At 49.0% G+C, this 21,255-nt stretch overlaps 4 protein-coding genes and 2 non-coding genes across 6 annotated transcripts; all 6 read right to left on the minus strand.

The window, feature by feature from the left end:
* Window positions 1-30: 30 nt before the first annotated feature.
* On the minus strand, window positions 31-3,152 carry LOC145498500 (uncharacterized). The gene is made up of 2 exons (XM_081478422.1): window positions 206-3,152; window positions 31-74 (listed from the first exon to the last, which is right to left on the minus strand). Exons 1-2 carry the CDS (start codon window positions 3,150-3,152, stop codon window positions 31-33), a joined length of 2,991 nt encoding a protein of 996 aa, XP_081334548.1.
* A 92-nt stretch (window positions 3,153-3,244) lies between these two features.
* Trnah-gug (transfer RNA histidin (anticodon GUG)) lies at window positions 3,245-3,316 on the minus strand. The gene has a single exon. It is a non-coding gene; the product is annotated as a tRNA-His (tRNA).
* A 6,965-nt stretch (window positions 3,317-10,281) lies between these two features.
* Window positions 10,282-10,999, minus strand: LOC145497077 (uncharacterized). The gene has a single exon (XM_081476877.1). The coding sequence runs from the start codon at window positions 10,997-10,999 to the stop codon at window positions 10,310-10,312; it is 690 nt and encodes a 229-aa protein (XP_081333003.1). The 3' UTR covers window positions 10,282-10,309.
* A 378-nt stretch (window positions 11,000-11,377) lies between these two features.
* On the minus strand, window positions 11,378-12,298 carry LOC145496439 (uncharacterized protein F54H12.2-like). Its single transcript, XM_081476092.1, has one exon. It carries the CDS (start codon window positions 12,280-12,282, stop codon window positions 11,683-11,685), a length of 600 nt encoding a protein of 199 aa, XP_081332218.1. The 5' UTR covers window positions 12,283-12,298; the 3' UTR covers window positions 11,378-11,682.
* A 6-nt stretch (window positions 12,299-12,304) lies between these two features.
* Window positions 12,305-13,065, minus strand: LOC145498501 (uncharacterized). The gene is made up of 2 exons (XM_081478423.1): window positions 12,416-13,065; window positions 12,305-12,314 (listed from the first exon to the last, which is right to left on the minus strand). Exons 1-2 carry the CDS (start codon window positions 13,063-13,065, stop codon window positions 12,305-12,307), a joined length of 660 nt encoding a protein of 219 aa, XP_081334549.1.
* A 3,917-nt stretch (window positions 13,066-16,982) lies between these two features.
* Trnam-cau (transfer RNA methionine (anticodon CAU)) lies at window positions 16,983-17,055 on the minus strand. The gene has a single exon. It is a non-coding gene; the product is annotated as a tRNA-Met (tRNA).
* Window positions 17,056-21,255: the final 4,200 nt, after the last annotated feature.

The raw sequence follows: 21,255 nt of genomic DNA on the forward strand, positions 1-21,255 counted from the left end.
TCGTCGAGGTACTGCTGACGTTTGGTCGCATCATCGCCCACCCAATCGGGCCAACCGCTGGCTTCTTGCTTGATCTTGAGAAAGGTGTTCACGTAGGAAGAGAACAAGTCGTTGGAATTGCGTGGGAAGTGCCAAATTTCGTAGACGTATTGGATGATGTACCCTTGATGAAGGGCTTCTTGCAATTCGGGGGTGGGCCACGTACCCACCAGGCATCGCTCTTGCTCGTTGTGGATGCAGCGATGACTGCGTTCGGTCAACGGTTTGGGTTGCTCGGTTTCCACGCACGTTCTACACAGTGGAAAGGTGAGTTTACCCCCACTGCGGTGGGGTAAGACGGGATGATACAACCCGAAGGGTGGTAGGATCTTGCATTTGACCAGACCAAAGTAACTGGAGATGTCGGTGCCTTCAGGTTGACTGATGATGGCGGGATGACCCACAGGGTAGGGACAGTTTTTGTTGGTCCAGGGGTAGAGGGAGGTGAAATCCAGGTACTGCACCGTTTCTCCCTGTTCGACTTGATGGTAAAGTTTGATGGCATTGGTGCGACCGCCGTAGAACGCGTCTCTGGGTTTGAGTCTGGGGACCAGGTCGAAGGATTGTATCAGGCTCCGCAGGTATTCATCCTCTTGTTTGAGTTGGTTCCATTCGCATTGCCACATGACCACGACATGGTAGCCCGCGGCCAAGAGACTCGCTTCTTTGAGTTGAGTGGCTTCGTAAACATCGCGCATGGTCTGATCGCACATTTTGTGACGCGTGCGGTCGCGGTCCGGGTAACACTTGGGACACCCGTGCCAGAAGCAACCGTGAAATTCATACACGGTACGAGTGACTTCATCGTACCCATCCACGAAGAAGGTTTTGTCTCCGCGTAGAATGACGTGTTCCCCTCCGTTAAGGGCGTGTCGAATGTGGTGATCGGGTTGTCGGTTCATGTAGGTCAACCATTCCAGGGACGCGAGGGAATGCAGTTTGCCTTGTCTATGCCATCCACTGATGGGTTCCGAAGCGAGGGTGCGTTCTGGCATGTGTTTGGTGCGGTAGAAGAGATTGCAGGCGGAGGCGATGGTGAGACAGCGTTGGAGAGGGTTGAAGCCGCTGATGGCTTCGAATTCTTGGCAGAACACTTCGCAGGCCCCTTTGAGGAGCAGTACGTCGGATTCGCAGTAGGCCACGAGTTCCGCTTGGAAATCGAAGATCAAGTCGGGCTCGGCGAGTTGTTGAGCATACCAGCGTTCGAACTCTTGCGCGCGTTCGGTGGACATGCCTTGGGGGTCATAATGGTCTTTGTCGGGTAGAGGTCCCACGTAATCCTGATGGTCGGGGGTGTTGAAGAAGTGGGGGAAGAACCCTTTCTTTTGTTCAACCAGTCCGAAGGCTTTGGGAAAATTGGCCAGTGGCATTTGAAAGAAGCAGAGAGAATCTTTGAAAACAATGTCTCCTGCATTGATGGACAAAGACATAATCTTGGCGCCGTTGACCACTTGGTCGGGCACGACGTATTGTTGGTAGAGTTCATTCAGTATCAAGTAAGAATCGAACCCTTGGGAATTGTGGGCTAGGACGGTGAGGGTACAATCCTGCGCCAAAGCTCTCAGCCAATCCAGGAAATCTCGAATGCAGGTGGTGCCTTCAAAGTGAAAGAGTTCCTGGCAGTTGGAGGTGGCGGCGCACACTAGGTTGGGGACGTGGACACCTGTGTCTTGCATGGTTTCGCTGTCCCAGTAGACGAAGAGATGGTCTTTGGTCTGTACGCTCTGCGAACCGTCCGCTTTGCGTTTTCTGGATTTCAGTAATTTGCGCTTTTCTTCTAACTTGGTGGGATTCTGAATGAAGCATTGGTGTTGGTAGAGATTGTGATACTCCTTGCAGGAGGGACATTCGGCGGTGCCGCACACGTGACGCGTTTCCATTTCGCGAGGTCGGAGTAATCTGTTGCACCGAGGACACTTGCGTAGGGAACTGCAGACGTTTTTAATTTTTTTGGCGGCATTGGCTTGTGTGCCGTCCATCTTGGAGTAAGTGTGATGATTGGTCAAGCACTGTTCTCCGAAGAAGGCGCGGTGACAACGAGGGCAGGTGTGTGTGGTGTCGCTGGCGCGACGATAATCTTCACACTGGGTTTGACAGCAAGCGGGACATTTCTTACCGCGGCAGGGGTGATGATGGATGTCATCGGTCTGATAGCTTTTCTCGCACTCGATGCAAAAGTTATTTTGTCCTATGAAGGCGGAAATGGAATTGCAACCGTGGTAATGGTCACCCACTTTGATGAGGATGACTCGTTTCTCACGTGGCGGACCTTTGAAAATGATTTGATAATTATGATCCAGGGAAAGCACCACGATCTGATAATCGACGAGATGGCGTTGGAAGGTGTGGAGTTCGGTGATGCCGCAAGGTCCTTCGGGGACGCCCGCAGCTTGATGGAGTGCCTTGGCCTTTCTGGCTTGAGCGGGTTTACCGCGTCGTAGGTTGACGTACTCGGGATGTCGACTGCCTAGGTCGCAGTAGGCTTGCATGGTGACCAGGGCCCTTGCACAACAGAGTTCATCGTCATTGTTGATTTGGATGACGCACTTTTTGAGATCAAGTAGCTTGTCGAGGGCTAAGCTGGCTTTGCGAAGCCGCTGTTTCCCGCTACCTCGTCCGGGATCTCGGATATGTGAAATGTGTAACGAGAAGGTGTCATCCAATCGGAACTGTTCGTTGGAGTTTAACATCTTGGAAATTTGTTGCATGATTTCTTGGGCTCTGAGATCATTATCCATCCATTCCCGGACACGCATGCGAGCCGAGTGATAAGAGTGTCTCAATCGGTTGGAATTGATGTTGATGAGGAAGTGATCGTTGCGATCGACTTCGGGATCTTGGATGATTTGGTCTCGTATGGCGCGTTGGAGGGCTCGTTCGATTTGACGCGGTAAGATTTGTCGTTGGTGGGTGGAGAGAGGGGCAGCACCACCGCGTTGCATCAACCGTCCCACGTAATTTCGGTGTCGGACGCCTAAATGGCGAACGCGTCGATCCAAGTGAGGCGTTAATAGAAAATCAAAGCCTTGTTCAATGTCATCCAAATGTTGGGCTAAGAGGGCGTTGTCTTCTTCGTCGTCCAGGTCGAAATCGTCTCTCGGGAAGCGAAACATGGTGAGACTGGTGGGAGGAGCAAAGTCTCATTGGTTTTAATGGTGTGAGTCCACCAATGGTAAAAAAGTACTTTTTCAACACGTGAAAAAATTGCCCCGACCAGGAATCGAACCTGAGTCTTCGCGGCCACAACGCGACGTCTTTACCACTAGACCATCGAAGCATGAGTGGGAGGGAACCACGTTTTATAGGGTTCCCACCTTTTTTTATTGACGTGGAAGTGGGGGGGTACCCCCCCATCCCCCCTCTGGTGACGTCACGTCACGTGTCTTAATTCCGCGTGTATAAAAAGGGGACGCCTTGGTGGTGGTGATTCGACTGATGAAGCTGGAAGTGAGTTTACCGTTGACGAAGATTACTGTGGAGGCGGACCTATTGGCGCTGACTGTGATTGGCATTGTAGTGATTGAAGTTTGCCACCATTTAATGAAATAGGTGAGTTTGATGAAGCTTGAAGTGACTTTGTCATTTGTGAAGATTACGTTGGAGTTGGATTTGGAATTGCTGTTGTTGATTTTTGCGATTGTTTTCATCGGAGTGGTTTTGATTCATACAAGTCGAGGTGAGAATGAATACCTTGAAGCGATGCCATCGTAAGATGACTACTTTGTCTCAGTGGGTGAATGAGTGGAAGGAGCGTGAGAAAGAAAATAGCGCGAGTTTGTTGTACAATGACTTGCGTAATCTGTCTCGTTTTATCGATGCGGTGCTGCGTGACATTGACTGTTTGTTCGCGGAGGAGCAGTTAGACTTTTTGAGGGAGATGCATTTGAAAGAGTTGCGAATGAATGTGAACCGTGCGCTTAAAGGCTATAAACGTTTGTTTTTTAGTCATGACCAGTCATTGGGATTATCTACCACCTGAAATTCAAACGTACATTCTCGATTTGAAGCTGCGACAGGAACGATTGGATGTCTTGACGTCATCACAAAAGAGATTGTGCGAAGAAATGAGATTATACCATTATTTGAAAGAGACATGGAGAATAGGACATTTGAGATGCGAGCCTCACCGATGTAATTTATGTATTGCTTTTCATACGAGAGTGTACGGACAATTTCGCGAATATAGGGTGTTGTTAGGTTACTCTTTGAAACAAGCGGCAAGTAACGTGACGTCAGCCAGACGTAAGATGTTGAATGAACCTGGTTATGTTGTTTATGTTGTAGAATGACAAGTCATTGGGATTATTTGCCACCCGAAATTCAAGCGTACATTCTCGATTTGAGACTGCGACAGGAACGATTGGACAGCGTGTCGAACCAACAAAAAGAGTTGTGTGAAATGATTCGAATGTATCATCGCGTCAAACGTGAATGGGGTCTAGGTCACGTGCGATGTGTACCTTTTCGGTGTTTTATTTGTAATGAAGTGAATTGGTTGAATGCTAAGACTTTATCACTCACAGACTTTGTCTATCACGAAAAAGTGTTAGGGTATTATAAGGGTCGAACGGTCTTGATGGGTAATTGTTTGCAACAAGTGTACATGCGAGAAGTCAAACAAAATTTATCCCTCTTTTTTCCTTAGACAATGGATATCAAGACCAAACTGAAATTGAGTCAAGACGTTGAAAGTTACTGGGATTTGCTGCCCTGGCACATTGCCTCGAAAATTGTGAACTTAAAAATCAGACAAGAGTATTTGGACGAGATTGAGAAAGAAAGAAGAACGAAATTGTGTGAGGAGATTAGGAAGTTTCATGAATTGAAAGTAATATGGGCGATAGGCTCTGTTAGGTGTGTACCTTCGAGTATGACATGTGGATGTTTAGATGCTAAATGGTATGGGAATTATATAGATTTACAAGGTAAACAGAGAAGGGCTTTTTTGGCGTTTAATTTGAATCAGGCCTTTGAACGTACTGATCATATCAAATCCTTTATTTATCATAGTTGATAGGGCGTCTTCCCACCAGGGGAATGGACACATGTCCCACTTGTAAAAAAGGTCTTTAAAATGGTTATTAAAATGTTTTTTGCAGAACAAAATGGCTGCCTTTAATCCCGTGGATCATTCGATCCAATGTGTCGTGTGCTCCAGTTCTGAAATGAAGGACGGTGAAAAGCTCTTCATGTTGGAATGTTGCAAAGAGGGGGTGCATAACTCCTGTCTGGCGAGACCACCCAACGGAACGCACTTGGTGTGTCCCAAATGCCGCGTTGAGACCTGTGCCCATAATCAAATCGTACAGAAGGATCACTTCACGGAGAAGGACATGGATCTCGTGGATCTGTGTTTCCTGAAACATCAGGTGGTCTCACGCATTCCCATGACCCAACAAGAGATCCATCAGCTACGCGTGGCTAGTAACGTGCCCGGGTTGAACGCCCTACGTCACGTCAGTCATCGCGTCTTTTTGACGGGTCTGGTCTTTTGGGTGCCTCTGAAGAAAAGCGTGTTCTGCGAGTGGGAGGATGTGGCGGCTCGCTTGTCCCTGGGTCTGACCTACAACAACCTCTCTGAGATGCGTTCCCGCTACGATCTGCGCGTGGAGAGGGATCAGAAAGGGGATGCCTTTCACCACTTTTTGGATCACTTGCTGGAGTGTGCCATCCAGGATGAGAAAGTGGTCGGACGGACTTGTCTGGTCAAGACCTGTCGCTGCCCCCTGTGCCCAGAGTGTCAAGGCTTTGCCTCTATCTTTGGGAAGGAGCGTACGTCCAACATAGTGGCCCTGGCCAACCGCAGTTATTTTTACGAGCGCGTGGAGAAAGGGATCTACAATAATTTCAGGATGATTTTTAATCGTGCTCATAAGAAGACACCATAAGTCAAAACACAATGTATCGTTTAATTTTCAACATCAATAAATAAATAGTTACAGTTTCAAACGTTTCTTGGCTTGCATGATGCGTTTCACCACCCTTTCCGTCATGGTCTTCCTACCGGGTAACCTGTCAATGGCCTTGATCATCTTGGTGTCGGCCTTCCACTTGTCCTGTAGATTCTTGGCCCGACTGTAATCGATGTCGTGTTGTTTGGCGAGTCGGTCCAAACGATTGATGCCAGGATCTCCTCGGGCCAGTCGTTTTTTCAGTTTGGTGCCCGGTCCCATGTACTGATAGCCCGGCCAATGAAATTCGATCCCCGTCTTGCCCAACAGTTTCTGAATGTCTAAACCGTAACCGCGTTGCTTTTTGCGAGTCCTGGTCCTGTTGGCTCTAGTTCTTGCCATAGCTGAGACGTCGTTTGCTGGGGTTTTTCCACTCTTCCCAAGGCTTCAGGCGTTCGGCCGCTGTGGGTTTGCGCTTCTTGACTTTCTTGGCGGCTTTCTTGGGACTGTAACCACCCTCGTCGTCGTCGTCTTCAATTGATTTAGGATCCAGACCGATGCTCTTTAAAAAGCCTTTCTTGGCTCCGCTCAACACGCTTTGTTTCAAACCACCCGATTTAGGCTTCTTAGCGCTGGACGTGGGTCGCGGTATGCGACTCGGTCCAGCGCTGGAGGCAGGCTTCCTAAAGGTCTTGGGTGTTTCGGGTAAGAGTCGACGGGGTTTAATCGCCGACGGACCCGCGGGTGTGACTACTTCTTGCTTGATCCTGGCGGGGGTTTGACCTTTAATGACTTGTTTCAATAAGTTTTCCAAGGGAGTGTCCAGGGCTTCTTCATCCGGTGCAGGACCACCCACGCCAGCCTGCGGGACACCTCCTGTCCGAATACGTTTGGTCAATCGAGTCTGTTCACGCGCCAAGGGTTTGACCATCTTGACGGCAATCCCGTCAGGAATGGATGTATTACCCAAGATCAATTGTTTTTCTGCGGCTAATCGCCCTGCTTTGTTCAACAGGGCGCTTTGTGAAATCTGTCCTTTGTAGTAATCTTGCAAACGTTCGAATTCACTGACCGGTACCATCATGACCTCTTCCGTCATACTGCAACGCGTTTTCAAAACAGTCTTGCCAGTAACTTGCTTCTTGACGGGCTTTTTCCAATTTCAATTGCAGACTCTGGATGGTCTCGTTGGGTTTGGCACAGGTCTGGCAGGGAATGATCACGTCTTCCACGTCGTCTTGGACTCGTATGCAATCGTCACACCCGTGACCGTATTTTAAAGCCAAATATTCCTGTTCGAGAGCTCTGTATTTTCGATGCTGACGCTCTTGAACGAGTTTGAGTTGTTCTTCCCTGCGATTGGCTTCTTGTAACAATCCAATGAGCTTGGTCATGTTGTCTTTGATCTCGACTCGTTTTCGGTTCTCGCTCACGCGTTCAGGCACCACGTCGATGCCCTGCAAGGGGTAACCCTCAGCGTCTCGACCCGACATGTTCGTAACACTCATTCAAACCTCGCCAGAAGCCGCTCCCTGTTTGAGCCAACAGATGTTGTCGCCTCCTCTTCAGGGAATTTCTGCGCTTCCCCACTTCGCGCAACACGTTCTTATGGCGTTGAAGTTTTCGAAGCGTCTGAGGCTCGACGGGAATTCTATTTTTCAACAAATTCAAGACCATTTCACTGACCGCGTTGATCTGGTCGGCGTTGGCGTGTTCCAACATCTCTTGACGTTTGAAACGATTGGCTTCTTGGAGAATGCCGGTCAAGAACGGGCGTTGTCGCCTTAATCGATTCATCGTACCACCTCGCTGCAGTATCTTACGCCTAGAGAGCCTGGACAGCTTACCTCGACGTCTTACCATAGTTTTGAATGGTGGGTGGAGTCAAGACCCCGCTTTTATCATCTTAGCCAAGGGTGTCTTGACGGCTGGGATGCGTTTCAATAAACTCAAGAGGGTGGTTCTACGATTGAAACAGATGGGTTTTTTCTTGGCTTTCTTTCGAGGTTTATTGGTGAATTTGCTCACATCTCCGAACTTGTCTTCGTACCAATGCCTCTTTTTCATTCTTCTTTCACTGTCTTCTTTGGCTGAAAGGGTGGGAGCTCTCTTGCGTTTCCTGCGCGTGGTGACGGTCGCTGGTAATTCACCGGTGTCAAGGACACCCATTGGAGCCATTGGAGCCGGTTGAAGAGCGACTCTTCTGGTGGGTACTGCTTGTTTTTTTCGAGCCATGTTGAAAGCACTCGGTCGAGGTGTTTTTTTACCCGATTTTCCGTAGCGTTTTTCCAAATCGGCTATGACGTTGTCCAAATAGCGATGCCCTCGAAACTGAAGATCCATGAGGTGTCATAGGTGTGGTACTGAATGACTTGGGGTTTCAACTCATCGCTTTTTATAGAGCCAAGGTTGTTTGCGATGAGTATAACTACTTTGAGCCGCACCGGTCAAACCCATGCGTTGGTAATCCTTGCGCTTTCCCAATTTGTACCCCATTTTGGCCGCACTGGCAAAGATGTTGCCTCCGCCTTGTCGTTTCTTTCGCTTCTTCTTGGTGACGGCTTGCAAGGCTCGTTTGGCGCCGTAACTGGCGGCACCGGAAGCTGCCCCTAAACCCACGGCTTTACCCAGGGCAATGCCGGCCGGCACGAGCGCAGCCAAAGGTAGGACACCGCCCTTCTGTTTCTTCTTCCGTCGTCGTCTTCGCATCATGAGCGCGAGCCCAGCGGTGGTGAGCATGGACGCAGGTAGGTTACCTCCCTTCTGTTTCATGGTGAACAATGAACCCTCATGGACTTGGCTCGTCTAATTTATGCTCTTTTTGGTAAGGAATGTAACGAAATTTCAGCTCGTACAGTTTGACGTAGGCGTCCTTGATGGGTTGGGTCAAATCCGTGATGGTGTCGTCCATGGTTTGCAATTTCACCAGGAAGCCTTGGAACTCGTCCAAGGGAAAGCCGCGCACGTAGGTTCTCAATTCGATCAAGGTCTTTTCATGGGTAGTGAACGCAAAACGACTCATGTCCATCTTGATCGAAAAATTCTTGAAATCGTTCCAACCCTTGACCAAGGTGCCTAAAGCGGTCAAGATGGCCACGACGACATGTTGTTCCCAAAGCACGCCGATGATCATGCTCAAGGCCATCATGAGTAAAGCCAGTCCATTGAGAACACAGAACCACGTTTTGAAATGATAAAACATTTGTTTCCGATACCACCATTGTCGATGATAATATTTGTACAATCCATCCAATCGCGACAAGGATTCCTCTTCCACACTGTTTCTGTAAGCCCCGTTGAGTAAACTCACATCGACGGTCATGACTAGTCAGTTCGAAACACTGCTCGAATTGCGGCTCACTTGGGGTCTTCCTCCGTCTTTGTAGGTGGTCGTGATGGTGTTGGTGGTGGTGATACCCGCGATACGTCGTCCTCGAGCCGTTTGTCGCTGATCGTTCAATAACATTTGCAATTGACGTTGTAAACTGTCTTGATCCATGCGTGATCTGGGGGTGGAAACAGCGCTGCTTTCATCGTCATCATCATCATCGTCATCATCATCATCGTCGTCTCCACCGCCGCCTCCAGCGCCGCCTCTGCCACCTCTACCGCCTCTACCACCTCTACCACCTCTACCTCCTCTCCCACCTCGACCCCGTCTGGGTTGCTTCCCACCTCGACCCCGTCTGGGTTGCTTCCCACCTCGACCTCGTCCGGCTGGTGTCTTGTATCCCACGGTGGCTCTACCGGTGGTTGTACGTGCCAGATACCCTCGTCCAGGCGGTGTCGGAGCTCGACCGGGTACGTCTCGACGCGTATCCAGACCCGAAGGTCCCGCTCGGGCTGGGGGAGGACTCGCCCCCACACCTGCGACACTCCCTGCGGGACTACGTCGTGGCGTACTGCTAGCCACGGGTCCTGCGGTGCCTGCGCCAGCAGGGGGTGTATTCCGTAAGGGTGTCCTAGCGGACGTACCCACGCCCGGACTCAAACTTTGAATGTACTGACTCAAAAAGTCGTCGTTGTAAGCGTAGCTCAAGTCGATGTCCTCCAGCGGTGAAAGAGGGGAAGGTAAGGCTTGAGCGATGAGACTGGGCGAGGTGCCCACGCCAGCTGGAGAGGTACTCATTGTAGAAGGTCGGTGTATTTCTTTTCTCGAGCCACCAGTCTTCGGGCCAACAACAGTTTGTATTGAATGTGATCGGTCAAATTCTCTTGGTTATATGCGTTTAACACGGCTCGCACGTCGCGTGTACCGCTGCACTGTAAGATTTGTCTCATGGGTTCGCACTCGATATTGCGTTCATGCATCCAGTCCAATTGATTTTTACAAATCGCTAGGAATCGCGGGAACCACTCGACTTCACTGCGCAGCATCTTCACTTCAACTGATGCATTCGCATGCAGCCCTCTTCTTTTAGTAGATGACTGAGAATCCGCTCATCGTCGCGGCTTTTGGGATGTAAATCCAACAAGAGATAGCCAAACGGACGGTCGGTCACCTTTCGAAAGGTCTCTTGCACATCCTGCCATCGCGACGGAAAGGCTTGCAACAATAAATTTCGCATCCCCAGTTGATCTCGAGGGTTCTTGAATCCTACGATGTAATGAGCATTTCTAGAGATGCTCTTGGAAAATTTACCGGGTGGAAACATGTCTTGCGATAAATAGATCACCGTGATGTTGCGATGGTGGGAATCTTTGGTGAAGAGATCCAAGACCCGTTTGTCGTTCCCTCCTTCTTCCATCAAATCGTCCATCACCAGTAAGCCACCCTTGGGAAACCAGATGGGTAAGAGATCCGAGTCGGGAATGCCGTGATGGAATTTCACGCCATACGCTTTCAGGGGTTTGAATCCGTCTTGCCAGGAACCGTAACAGTAATAAATGCGTTGGGGTGGGGTCTCGAACAGATCGAGATTGTCCATCAATAATTGGGTGGTGAACACCGTTTTCCCCGATCCCGACGGACCCACGACCATCATGCTGGAAGGCGTGTTGAATCGAAAGGCTTGACGTCGTTCCATGGTTGAGTCCCATATGGATGAGACAAAAGGAGTGCGTTTCATATATAAACAATGTGGGTCCCTTATGGAAAAGCGTGAGGTCCGGATAGACAGGTTTATCTGTCCTGGGCGCGGGAGTTAACACGCACTTGTCTTGACACCTTGACTTCACATTTTTTATTACAATAAATGTCTTACACCGCAACGAGAGGTACACGTGTCTTGCTCGTAATCACATCGGCAGACTTGCTCCCAATTTAACTCTTTCTGTATCAATTTTTTTAACATTTGTCCCACTTTATGATCGTTTTGTACGTAATCATGTGGACTGAAACGACGTAGAAACGTGTTCATGTCATGTCCCTTGGATCGATCGATCAAAAACATCAACGCGTAATCGCCGCAACTCTGACTGTACAGCGATTGCAGACTCTTGCCGTTGTGGACATTGAACTTCCAATGGCGATCCAACCACCTCTGTAAAGGTTCCGTGGTCAGGTAGGTGTCCAAGGGTAGGGCGTAACTGTCCATGATCTCGCACACGTCATGACACGTCCATAGCGCAATCCAATGTCGACCCGGTTGGCCTTGAGGGTCCGTGTTGACAATGTAACCCACGGGTCCTTTCTTCTGGGGTTTCTCGGGTAAACGATCGCAAGGCACCGTACCGTAAAAATAGGGTTTCAAACTGGGTTGACTCCTAGCCAACACGTCCAACTGCACATTGTTCAAACTGACTTTTTCCATTACACTTGGTACACGTCGTATTGCACGGTCTTGTTGCTATTAATCTCCAGGAGATTTTCAAATTCGGCGTAGAGGATGGCCGTGACGTTGGCACCTTGATCGGCTCCAAAGTCGAACACCAACCGCAACTCACCGCTCAGCTTGGGGTTCAACACTGGACTGTTGAGGCAACCGTTGGCGGCGTTCTCAAATACAAACAGCGTGCATCCTTTCCCTCGTCCCCAATCTTTGGCTCTCACCATGTTTCCTTTACTCTTGCACAAACTTCCCGTGGCTTGTAGAAATTGTCTATAGCCTCTCATGTCTCTGCTGCCATTGGTGTGGAGCAATTCCAAGACTTCATAGGGATAGGCTTCTCCTCTCACCAATTGTTTGATGCTGGTCAGATTAAATTGCTGGAAGGTGAAGGGATACTCATCGTCGGCCCCGTTGAAGGCTGTGGAAGCCACCAATCCCACCACGAGCATGTTGGGTAACCGGTTCTGGAATGGATTGGTGATTTCATAGTGTAACTCATTTTGCGTGATGTTGTAGGTCCGGATCTCGCTTCTGACCGTGGGATAGCTTACCACATTTCTTCCACTACCCATATCATTCATCAATTCTCGGTAGACAGACGGGTTAAGTCTGACTTGGCAAAGATACAGTTTCACTTTGATGTCTCGTGAATCCATACGGAAGGCCACAGCACCCTCCATTTTCCAACTCCACACTGCTGGAGAATTGAAGTACATCTGAATCCCAATCTGCACATTGGGGATCAAGAGTTTGCTGAGGTGAAACACTTCAATGTGGGGAACGAAGCTGTAAACGCGCGTCTGACTGTCCGTGCCAGCGGCTTGGGCTCGGAGTTCACGCACCAGGTCTTGTCTGTCAGGGGTTAGCGCTTTGAAATCATTGTGTGCCAGATTCAGTTGAGTGGCTGTCAAAGTATCGGGCACATCAACCTGATTGAACCAGCCTTGAGGTCTCAAGATGGTGTCTCCATCGTCTCTGTCAAAATTCAGTAAGGTTTCAATGTAGGCTTTGTAATGGTAGGTGTCCGTCTGAGGACTGATGAGCGTCCCATTGAGTCGCACACTGATCTGTTTGAACAGGGAGTGGGCAATGTTGTTGACCAAAAAGGTGTTTTCGGCGGCCACGGCATCGCCTCCCGCTGCTTTCTGCAATTTCCATTCCAGTTCAAAGTAACTGCGTGACAAATCGATGTAATCTTCTTGAGGATCGATCTGAAAATCGATGGGGTTGATGCCCGTGGTGAAAGGATGTACGGGTACCATTCGATAACTCGAGATACTCAGATCCGTGGGCGGTACCCGAAACAAATTCAACATGGGGTTCTTGACCCCCGCCGAACCAGGGAGAGGGACAATGTCTGTCATCGTTTAGGTCGTCGTCGGTGTCTTCTCTTGAGAGCGCTCCGCACCCAAGTGGGGTCTAGACCTCGTCTGCGGTGCGGTAAGAAGGTACCCCCTTTTTGTAGTCTTCTACCTCGCGTCAACTCACTGACGATGGGAGGAATGCGTCGAACGCGTCTCGAATAAATGGGATTCATATTCATTTTCCAAAAATGTCGTCCAACTTGCGTTTGGCAGCTCGGTTGATTTCGTTCAAGGCTTTGCGTTTAATGGCTCGTCTCCCGCCGGACTTCACGCCTCGAATACCACCTGCAATGTTGGGTAATCCCATGGGTCCACCCTTTTTTAAACCTTGCCATCCTTCTCGTAAACTGGATCCCGAAAAGTCTCGCAAGAAACCTCGTCCCATTTGACCGTCGGGTTTGAAACGCGTCAAAGCACCGCCCCTCATTCTTGTTTAAAGTGTAGCGTGACGATTGTATTGCCTGCTCCGAATTTCGTCAATTCCCCAGTGGTCTCCGCGACTTGTGTCTCGATAATGTCGATGTAATCTTTGCGTACCGGAATATATTGAACATGGAGGGGTTCAAAATACTGGAAGCCTTTGCCTTCTCGTTGGTAGTTCACTTCTCGTAACAGATCCGTGACTTGATTCCCCACCACCCCGCTGGTCCCCACATCCGAATACACCATCAGCGAACGCGAGGTGGAGCCCGTCACGTTCTTGAACGAGGTGTTGAGGTTGATGAACCGCCAGTTAAGGAAGGTGGTCAACTTCACTCTCTTGCCATTTCCATGCAATTCCCAATAGGGTTCACCCGTTCTGGGGTTGATGTCAGCGGCCGCTGGCACTTTCAGTTCTTCGGTGTTCAGTTCCATGGACAGATTGGGACCAATCTCCACCTTGTCACCATTCTTCTTGAACCATCCCATGTCAATACCCAGTTCCAGGTTGACGTAGAATTGGGGGTAAGAATGACCATTGTAGAGCCTCCTGTGGATATTTGTGTTGTCCAAGACAAAATCGTCGCCTTCGAATTTGAAATTCAACAGATTGCTTTTCTTGGTGGTTGGATCCGAGAAGAGGTAACCCGCTCGAAGCCTCTTTTCTATCACGGTGGTGTCAAAAAAGGTCTTGACGGTCTTCATGAACTCCACTCCTGTCAGATTCGACAAATCGTCCGCGCGAAGGTGTTCGGGCTTGAAATCACCCCCATCGATATTGTGTCGATTTAACAATTGTATGGTGTCTTCCACAAACCAATACCCTTCAAACATCACCTCATCCCCTTGCAACAAGGGTGGGACTTGACTCTTAGGGTCTGGTAACGAGATACTGCTGAGTCCCACTTTCCAATTGGCGCCTTCCATTTTCAAAGGATGAGGGAGTCGAATCTTGAAATGATTGGATTTGTTCTCGGGATACTCGGTCTTGCTACTGTGGCTCGGTAGACTCACGTAAAAATCCGTCATGTTTAAAATGCAAAGTGACCGTCGTCACTCCCTCAGGAAAGTTCACCAATGCTCCGTCGTTCTCGGCCACCTGCGTCTCGATAATGTCAAACACGTCGCTGCGCACCGGTAGATATTGGATGTGTTGGGGTTCAAAGGTCATGAGGTTCGGATCGTGTGGCACTTCTCTCAAGAGATCGGTGACTTGATTCCCCATGACGGTACTTTGCGCCACGTTGCAATAGACATACAGGGGCGGTCGAAGCTTCTCATCGACAGTCACGTCACCACCATAGTGCTGATCGTAGAGCTCGTCCAGATAGTCGAAGCGCCAATTGCAGTAGGGACTGAGCTGTAAGGATCCATCGTCCGCGATGTTCCAAAAATTCGTGGAATGCGCGTTGTGTTGATCCTTCCAATCGAGTTTGAAAGGGGGCACCACGTCGTCTTTGAAGAGTTTCATCACGTGATGACTCAATTTGTAATCGGCAATGCCCGTCTTTTCCACCCACAGGAGTTTCTTGACCAATTCAGGACCAAACCATATTTTAGGACGCAATCGCACCCTGTCACCAGGCGTTTCATCGACGAATGTATCGCTGTTGTCAATGATTAAGGAATCCCCTTCCCAACGAAACACAGCGTAGTACTTTTTCCCGTCATGAGTGCGTAGACTTTCTTTTTCTTTTTCCATGAAGTGCGTCAAACGATCTTGGTAACGCGCCACCAAGTATTTCATGAGCGATTTCCCACTGGTAACTTTGACTCGATCCTCGTGCAGATCAGACCCCTTGACGGTGAAAGTGTTACGGTAGACATTAGGAATCCATCTACCATCGGACAAAAGTATGAAACTTTCCATACTCCATTTAAATTGTATCAGGATGTCGTCGTCTTCGAAGAGGTGGGGTCGGTGCATCGAGTATTGATAACGTCGTAAAGGTGGGGGTGGGTAAGACATACTGCTCAAACCCACTTTCCAACCTTCCTCTTTCAATTGGATCTGGTAAGGCAAACGGTTCTTGAAACTGTTGGGATTATTGTAGGGGAATTCTGTGGTACTGGAACTGCTGATCAATTGGACGTAAAACTCCTTCATCTCGTCTTGACCAAGGCTCCTTTCTCAATCCACGTGTCGTATTTGTTTGGCCACCCTTTCCACCGAACCAAGACTTTATTCCCTTTGCGTTTGACGATCTTTTCCACGCGAAACAGATCGTCGCTCTTCACCGTCACTTTCTGCAAATCCTGCGCGTAAAACGTGCCACTCAAGGGTGTGCCGTCCCACTCCTTGATCTTATAGGTAGGTATCACACCCGGCACCACACGAGCCACCGCAAACACTTCTTCGGTCCAACCGGGTAAATACCCTTTCTTGAACAGGCGGTATTTCTTATTCAATCGCACCCGATCCCCCACTTTCAACTCGGGCGGTACGCGTTTGGCTTGCAGTCGATCTGCGTACAGCGTCTTCCACACCTGCTCTTCGTTCCCCAGGTTGACCTTCTCGGGCGCCATCTTGATACTGCGGTGGTAGGAACGGTTGTATCCCGTCACCAAATCCTTCAAGACGGGTAAATAACTGAACGTGTTCTTGACGGTGAAATAGCGGTACATGCGTTTCTTCAACGTGCGATTGAATCGTTCGATCACACTGGCTTTGGTATCGCCGCTGGTGGAAAAATGACGAATGTCTTTTCGCGTCATCAAGGCTTGAAAGGTTCTGTTGTAAAATTCTTTCCCGTCGTCTGTCTGCAACTTGCGAGGGATCCGACCCCCACTGCGTTTCAAAATTTTTTCGAAGGCGGTTGTCACGTCCTTACCCGTCTTGGACTTGACCGGTTCCACCCAAGCGTACTTGGACAACACGTCCAACACCGTCAACAGGTACTTGTACCCTCGATTCGATTTGGCAATGTTCCCCACTTCGATGAGATCGGCCACCCATTGTTCGTCCATACCGTAGACCATGACCGGTACCGTACGAAAACGACGGCGGGTGGGTTTGTGAAGCGTGTAGCCCAAACTGGCTTCCAACCGCTGGCGTACCGGTCCAATGGGTAAGCCTCGGGCTTTGGCGAAACGCGTCACGCCACCCAGACTTCCCGGGACACTGGGATCCTCGTAGGCCCGCAGCAAATTGGCATACCGATCCACCTTCTTCTTTTTCTTACTCATAATGTCGACAATCGGCACAGTGCTTGTCCAATCAGCTCGGGGTGTTTTCGTCTTATGATAGAGTACCAGACGAGTGACAGGGGTTGTCGTTTCAACCACAATATGAAGACCACGAAACGCCAGACGTTCTCTTCGACATGCGTCTCCAAAAACACCTGTTCGGGGTCAAACGCAATCAACGAAGGAATGGGATCGTTCCTTTCATACTGGGCATATAAAAGCTCGCAGCGCTCGCACAGACTATACCACGCACTCGCCATGCTGACCAAAAATGATTTTTATTTTCACATGACTGTGTTTTATACAAAAAAGGACTAAACCAGGATTCGAACCTGGGACCTTTGGGTTATGAGCCCAACGCGCTGACCACTACACCATTTAGTCATCCTCGTTCATGAAACAGTGATTCAAACTATTGACTAGGTCTCTCTCCGTCATCAGTTCCACCAGCAAGTCCTCCATCTTTTCAGTCAGTTCTCTGAAATACGCAGGCGTCCCCAATGCAATCGGGCGGTTCAGTTTGTCGCTCAGTCTCACAGCGATATCTCGTGCGTAGGTCAGGGGCTCCAGCATCTTCTTGATCTTCTGTCTCATCATGAAGGTCAAACAAGATGTAGCCATCAGACAAAATCGGTTCTTCATTCGGACCGGTGGAACAATGGCTGGCACAAAACGGATGACATCCAATTCCTTGATGTAGACCATGGAGTACCATTCGATGGTGAAGAGAAAGGTTCGTCGCCCTGGAGTTTTCAGTAAAGGGAGAATCTGCCATCCCCATTCAGGACGTCGACGGAGGAGTTCAGGAATGGTCCACTCGTGCTCGGGTTTACCGTAAAACAAAATGTCAAACACCAACATATCATGGACCCCTTCGTCTTCATCGAGGCAACCCAAAGGCGACACCTGAAAGCCGCACACCGACTCGATCAATTCCACGATCTCGTTGCTGTTACTGTACAACACGGTCAACATCTCGAAATCAAATGAGTAAAGAACCACCACGCCAAGTTTTATAGTAAAAAAAAAAAGCTCATTGGTCAATAGCGCAACACACCACTCAAATCACGAGGTAAACCAGTGTTCGTTGTCCATGGCTCTCATGAAGGTGTCAAGGGTCGCTTTCTCATCGCCACTCGCCTTCCACTCTTTCCACCCTGTTCGCAAACCATCCACCAGCTTAGGTAACTTGACGCGACTTCCCGCGGCATCCATCTGCTCTGCCACTTTCAAAATGCCTCCAGACAAAACGCCTCGGTAGTTATCCATCTTGGTCCCAATCGCAACGGCTTCCTCCAACATGATGGTATCAATGGTCTTTTTGATCAACAAAAGTAAAGCATCCGGTTCTTCTTTCTTCTCTTCTTCCTTCTCTTCTTCCACCTCCGTCTTCACAACCGGGATATTGGTAGGTGGTTTGGTTTTCCTCCTTTTCTTCAAGGTGGTTTTGTCTTCAACCAGGGGAGTCTCTTCGCTGCAATCCATCGTGTCAAATGAACTCCCAACAGCCAAGCGCATTTTTTATACACCCAGACCCGTCCATCAAGTAAAATCACTTTCGTGATGGAAACGTACTGCGCACGTGATGGGAAAAGTACATACCGCGTCATGGGAAAGTACTGGCTCTTGATTGGTCCAAAGTAGAACCCATAAATACAAGGACAGCCTTAGATTTCCCATCAGTCGCGATTAAGCATCGGAAGCAAATGGAGCCACCGCCAACCAGTCCAGAGGAATCCCCCACGCGCTATAGGTTACCAGACAATGAGGAGGAGGGTAAAGGTTTGGTCGATTATAGTCTCAATCCTCATTCGCCCGCCAAGTATCCCCTTCGTACCAAGAAGAGAAAGAAAACGGACAAAACTAAGAAGAACAAGAAACTCAAACAGGAACCAGGTAAACGAGTTCATTTCCATACTAAAGTCACGGTCAAACTCATTCAGGATAAAAGGCACTACTCCATGCAAGAAGTAGCATTAAGCTGTGAAGATGATTATCCCTTAAGAAACAGTGACTTCGCTTTAAAACGACAAGAACAAAAACTCATCCTCAAACTTCAACACCAACGTCGCCCTTTCGGTCCTAGACGTAGGCGTATACTCGAGCGGTTAGAAAAAGAAAATAACTTGTCCTCTGTTTCTCAGACACAGACAAACTCCCCACCATCCACACCTTCTGGGAAGTTAAAGAAGAAGCCAAGTCCAACGAATTTGATCCCGATGCTTTCCTCGACGGTATGCAACAAGCCTACAGGAACCCTTCACCACCCCACACCCTTCCTTGCCCTAGACACCCCAAGCAAGAATTAAAGAAGCGTGAGACCACCACGGCCTACGGACCTTGGTCCTATTACAAATGCCCCGTACCCGATTGTTTTGCCTGTTCAGGCTTAGACAACGTGCAGCATTATGTAGCCTCCAGCCAACGTATGCTGAACGACTACTATGTCCAACTACCCGTGGAAAAAATGAAATGCTATTGTGAAAGACCTCTCATCATGAGCATGTCCAAATCAAAAAAGAACCCGGGCAAGTTTTACTTCAGGTGTTCCAAGCGCCAATGCGATCTCTTTCAATGGGCCGATGAATATCCTCAAAACAAGGTCAGATTCTGGTTAGAAGAGGGTCGAAAAGTTTGGTTGGAACCCAGCTCCCTTCAACCCACCATACCGGGTCTATATCCACTTGAATTGAAGTGGCCCAGAGCTGATTTGAGCCCGCGGACCAAGTCCAGCCTAGACCGACTACTCCGAGAGAACTCACCCCGACGATTTCATGACCAGTACCTCTACGACGAATTCACCCCCAAAGAACGTTTGTACCTGGAACAAAGAGGTTTGCCTCCTCCATCTATAACAGACAGCGCATAAAAAATTCATTCAGTTTCAAACATGGAAGGGTGTCAGCACAAACTTTGCTTCATTTTGGATTTAGAAGGTTTTTTCATCAACAAGACCTTTCAAGTCAGAGAACTGGGTTTTTACACTTGGAACCGAGAACATGGTAGACACGCCTTCAGCATCCCCATCCCTTACAAAGAGTTGAGCGACAAAGACAAACGAACCGTGCATTTCGTGATAAAGAAGATCCACGGATTGAGCTATCAACCCCTCAAGGCTGAATACTACCGCCAACCCGAAGAACTCAAAGACCTGGTCCTGGACCTCTACGCCAGGTACAAACAAGGGCAGAGAACCGTGGTGGGGTACAAGGGAGGACACGTGGAAAAACATTTGTTAAAGGCACTGAACATTCCCTCGATCGATCTCGAAACATTGGGTTGTCCCAAATACGACAAACTCAGACACATTATTTCAAACGAACGTTTATTACCTAGTTGTGGATTTCACACAGATGAGAGCATTCATCATTGTCCAGTCACAGAATGTCACGCTTTCTGGTTTTGGTTGACCAACATTGTTCAATAAAAGTTTTTTTTACAAAAATCGTCTCTTTTAAAATTGACTGATGTACTCGAACAACTTGTCCATGCCTGCCAGCCGCACTTCCATGTCTTCTTTGGCCTTCTGCCTCTCCACACTATTGCCATATTCCTCATCAATCTTGATCAAACGCCCTCGACACTTTTGCAATCTCAGGATCACCCTCACTATAAGCTTCATCTTTCTATTCAACAATTCCCGCGCATCCTCAGTCCTAGCGCGTCGCCTCTTGGATTGCACGCGTTCCCACTCGTCACTTAATTGTTCTAACGTCATGTCCACTTCTGCCACGATGGTGAGGAAACCTCGTGTAATCGTCATTTTGAAATAAAAGCAAGTATGGCGCGCCCTACTCTTTTAATACTCACCTCCACCAATCAACGCCTTTCTCATGACGTCACCAGAGGGGGGATGGGGGGGTACCCCCCCCCCTCTACCGGACCCATAAAAAATCACATGACCCGCTCCTATTTAAAAGCAGCGAGCCATAGACCATGCTGTAATTATCATGGCTTCCCGACAAAGTCTACGATTGCAAGGTATGGGACCCGAACTCTCTCCGTTCAAAGATGCCTGCTTCATCTGTTTATTGGAATTAGACATCCAATCCATCACACGTTGTCGCGTCATGTCCTGTTGCGGCAAATTCTTGCACAAACGCTGCTTCAAAAAGGCCAACGAGCGAAGCTTCCAATGCGGTCATTGTCGTCGTCCCTGTCTCGATGATAGTAACGACACCGTCAGCGTTGATGATGATGATCTCAGAGCCAACGAACAGTTGAATGTCAGTCCCGACAATCCCCCGATTTGGAGGTTACCCGCAGAACTCGAAGGTATCACGCCCTTGGAACATGCCCGAAATGCTATCGCTGATACACGAGCCAGCGCCATGGCTCACACCATTCACCAAGAAGGGAGCAGCTCCTGGGACACGCTACCTTTCCGCATTGATCCTCTTGTGTGGTACATCTTCTGGGTCCAACTGGATTGGTTCATCTCCACTTCGCCCGATGGTAGAAACCCCATGTTCATTCACGCCTCCGTCAACACCCCCAACGAGCCCACCCCAGAAGTCAGAAAAACCTTTTACCAATTGATCAACAGAATCATTCCCGGCGCCGTGTATTGCTGTCTACAGGAAG

This window comes from Orbicella franksi, chromosome 9, assembly GCF_964199315.1.
Source record: "Orbicella franksi chromosome 9, jaOrbFran1.1, whole genome shotgun sequence".
Taxonomy (NCBI): Eukaryota; Metazoa; Cnidaria; class Anthozoa; order Scleractinia; family Merulinidae; genus Orbicella; species Orbicella franksi.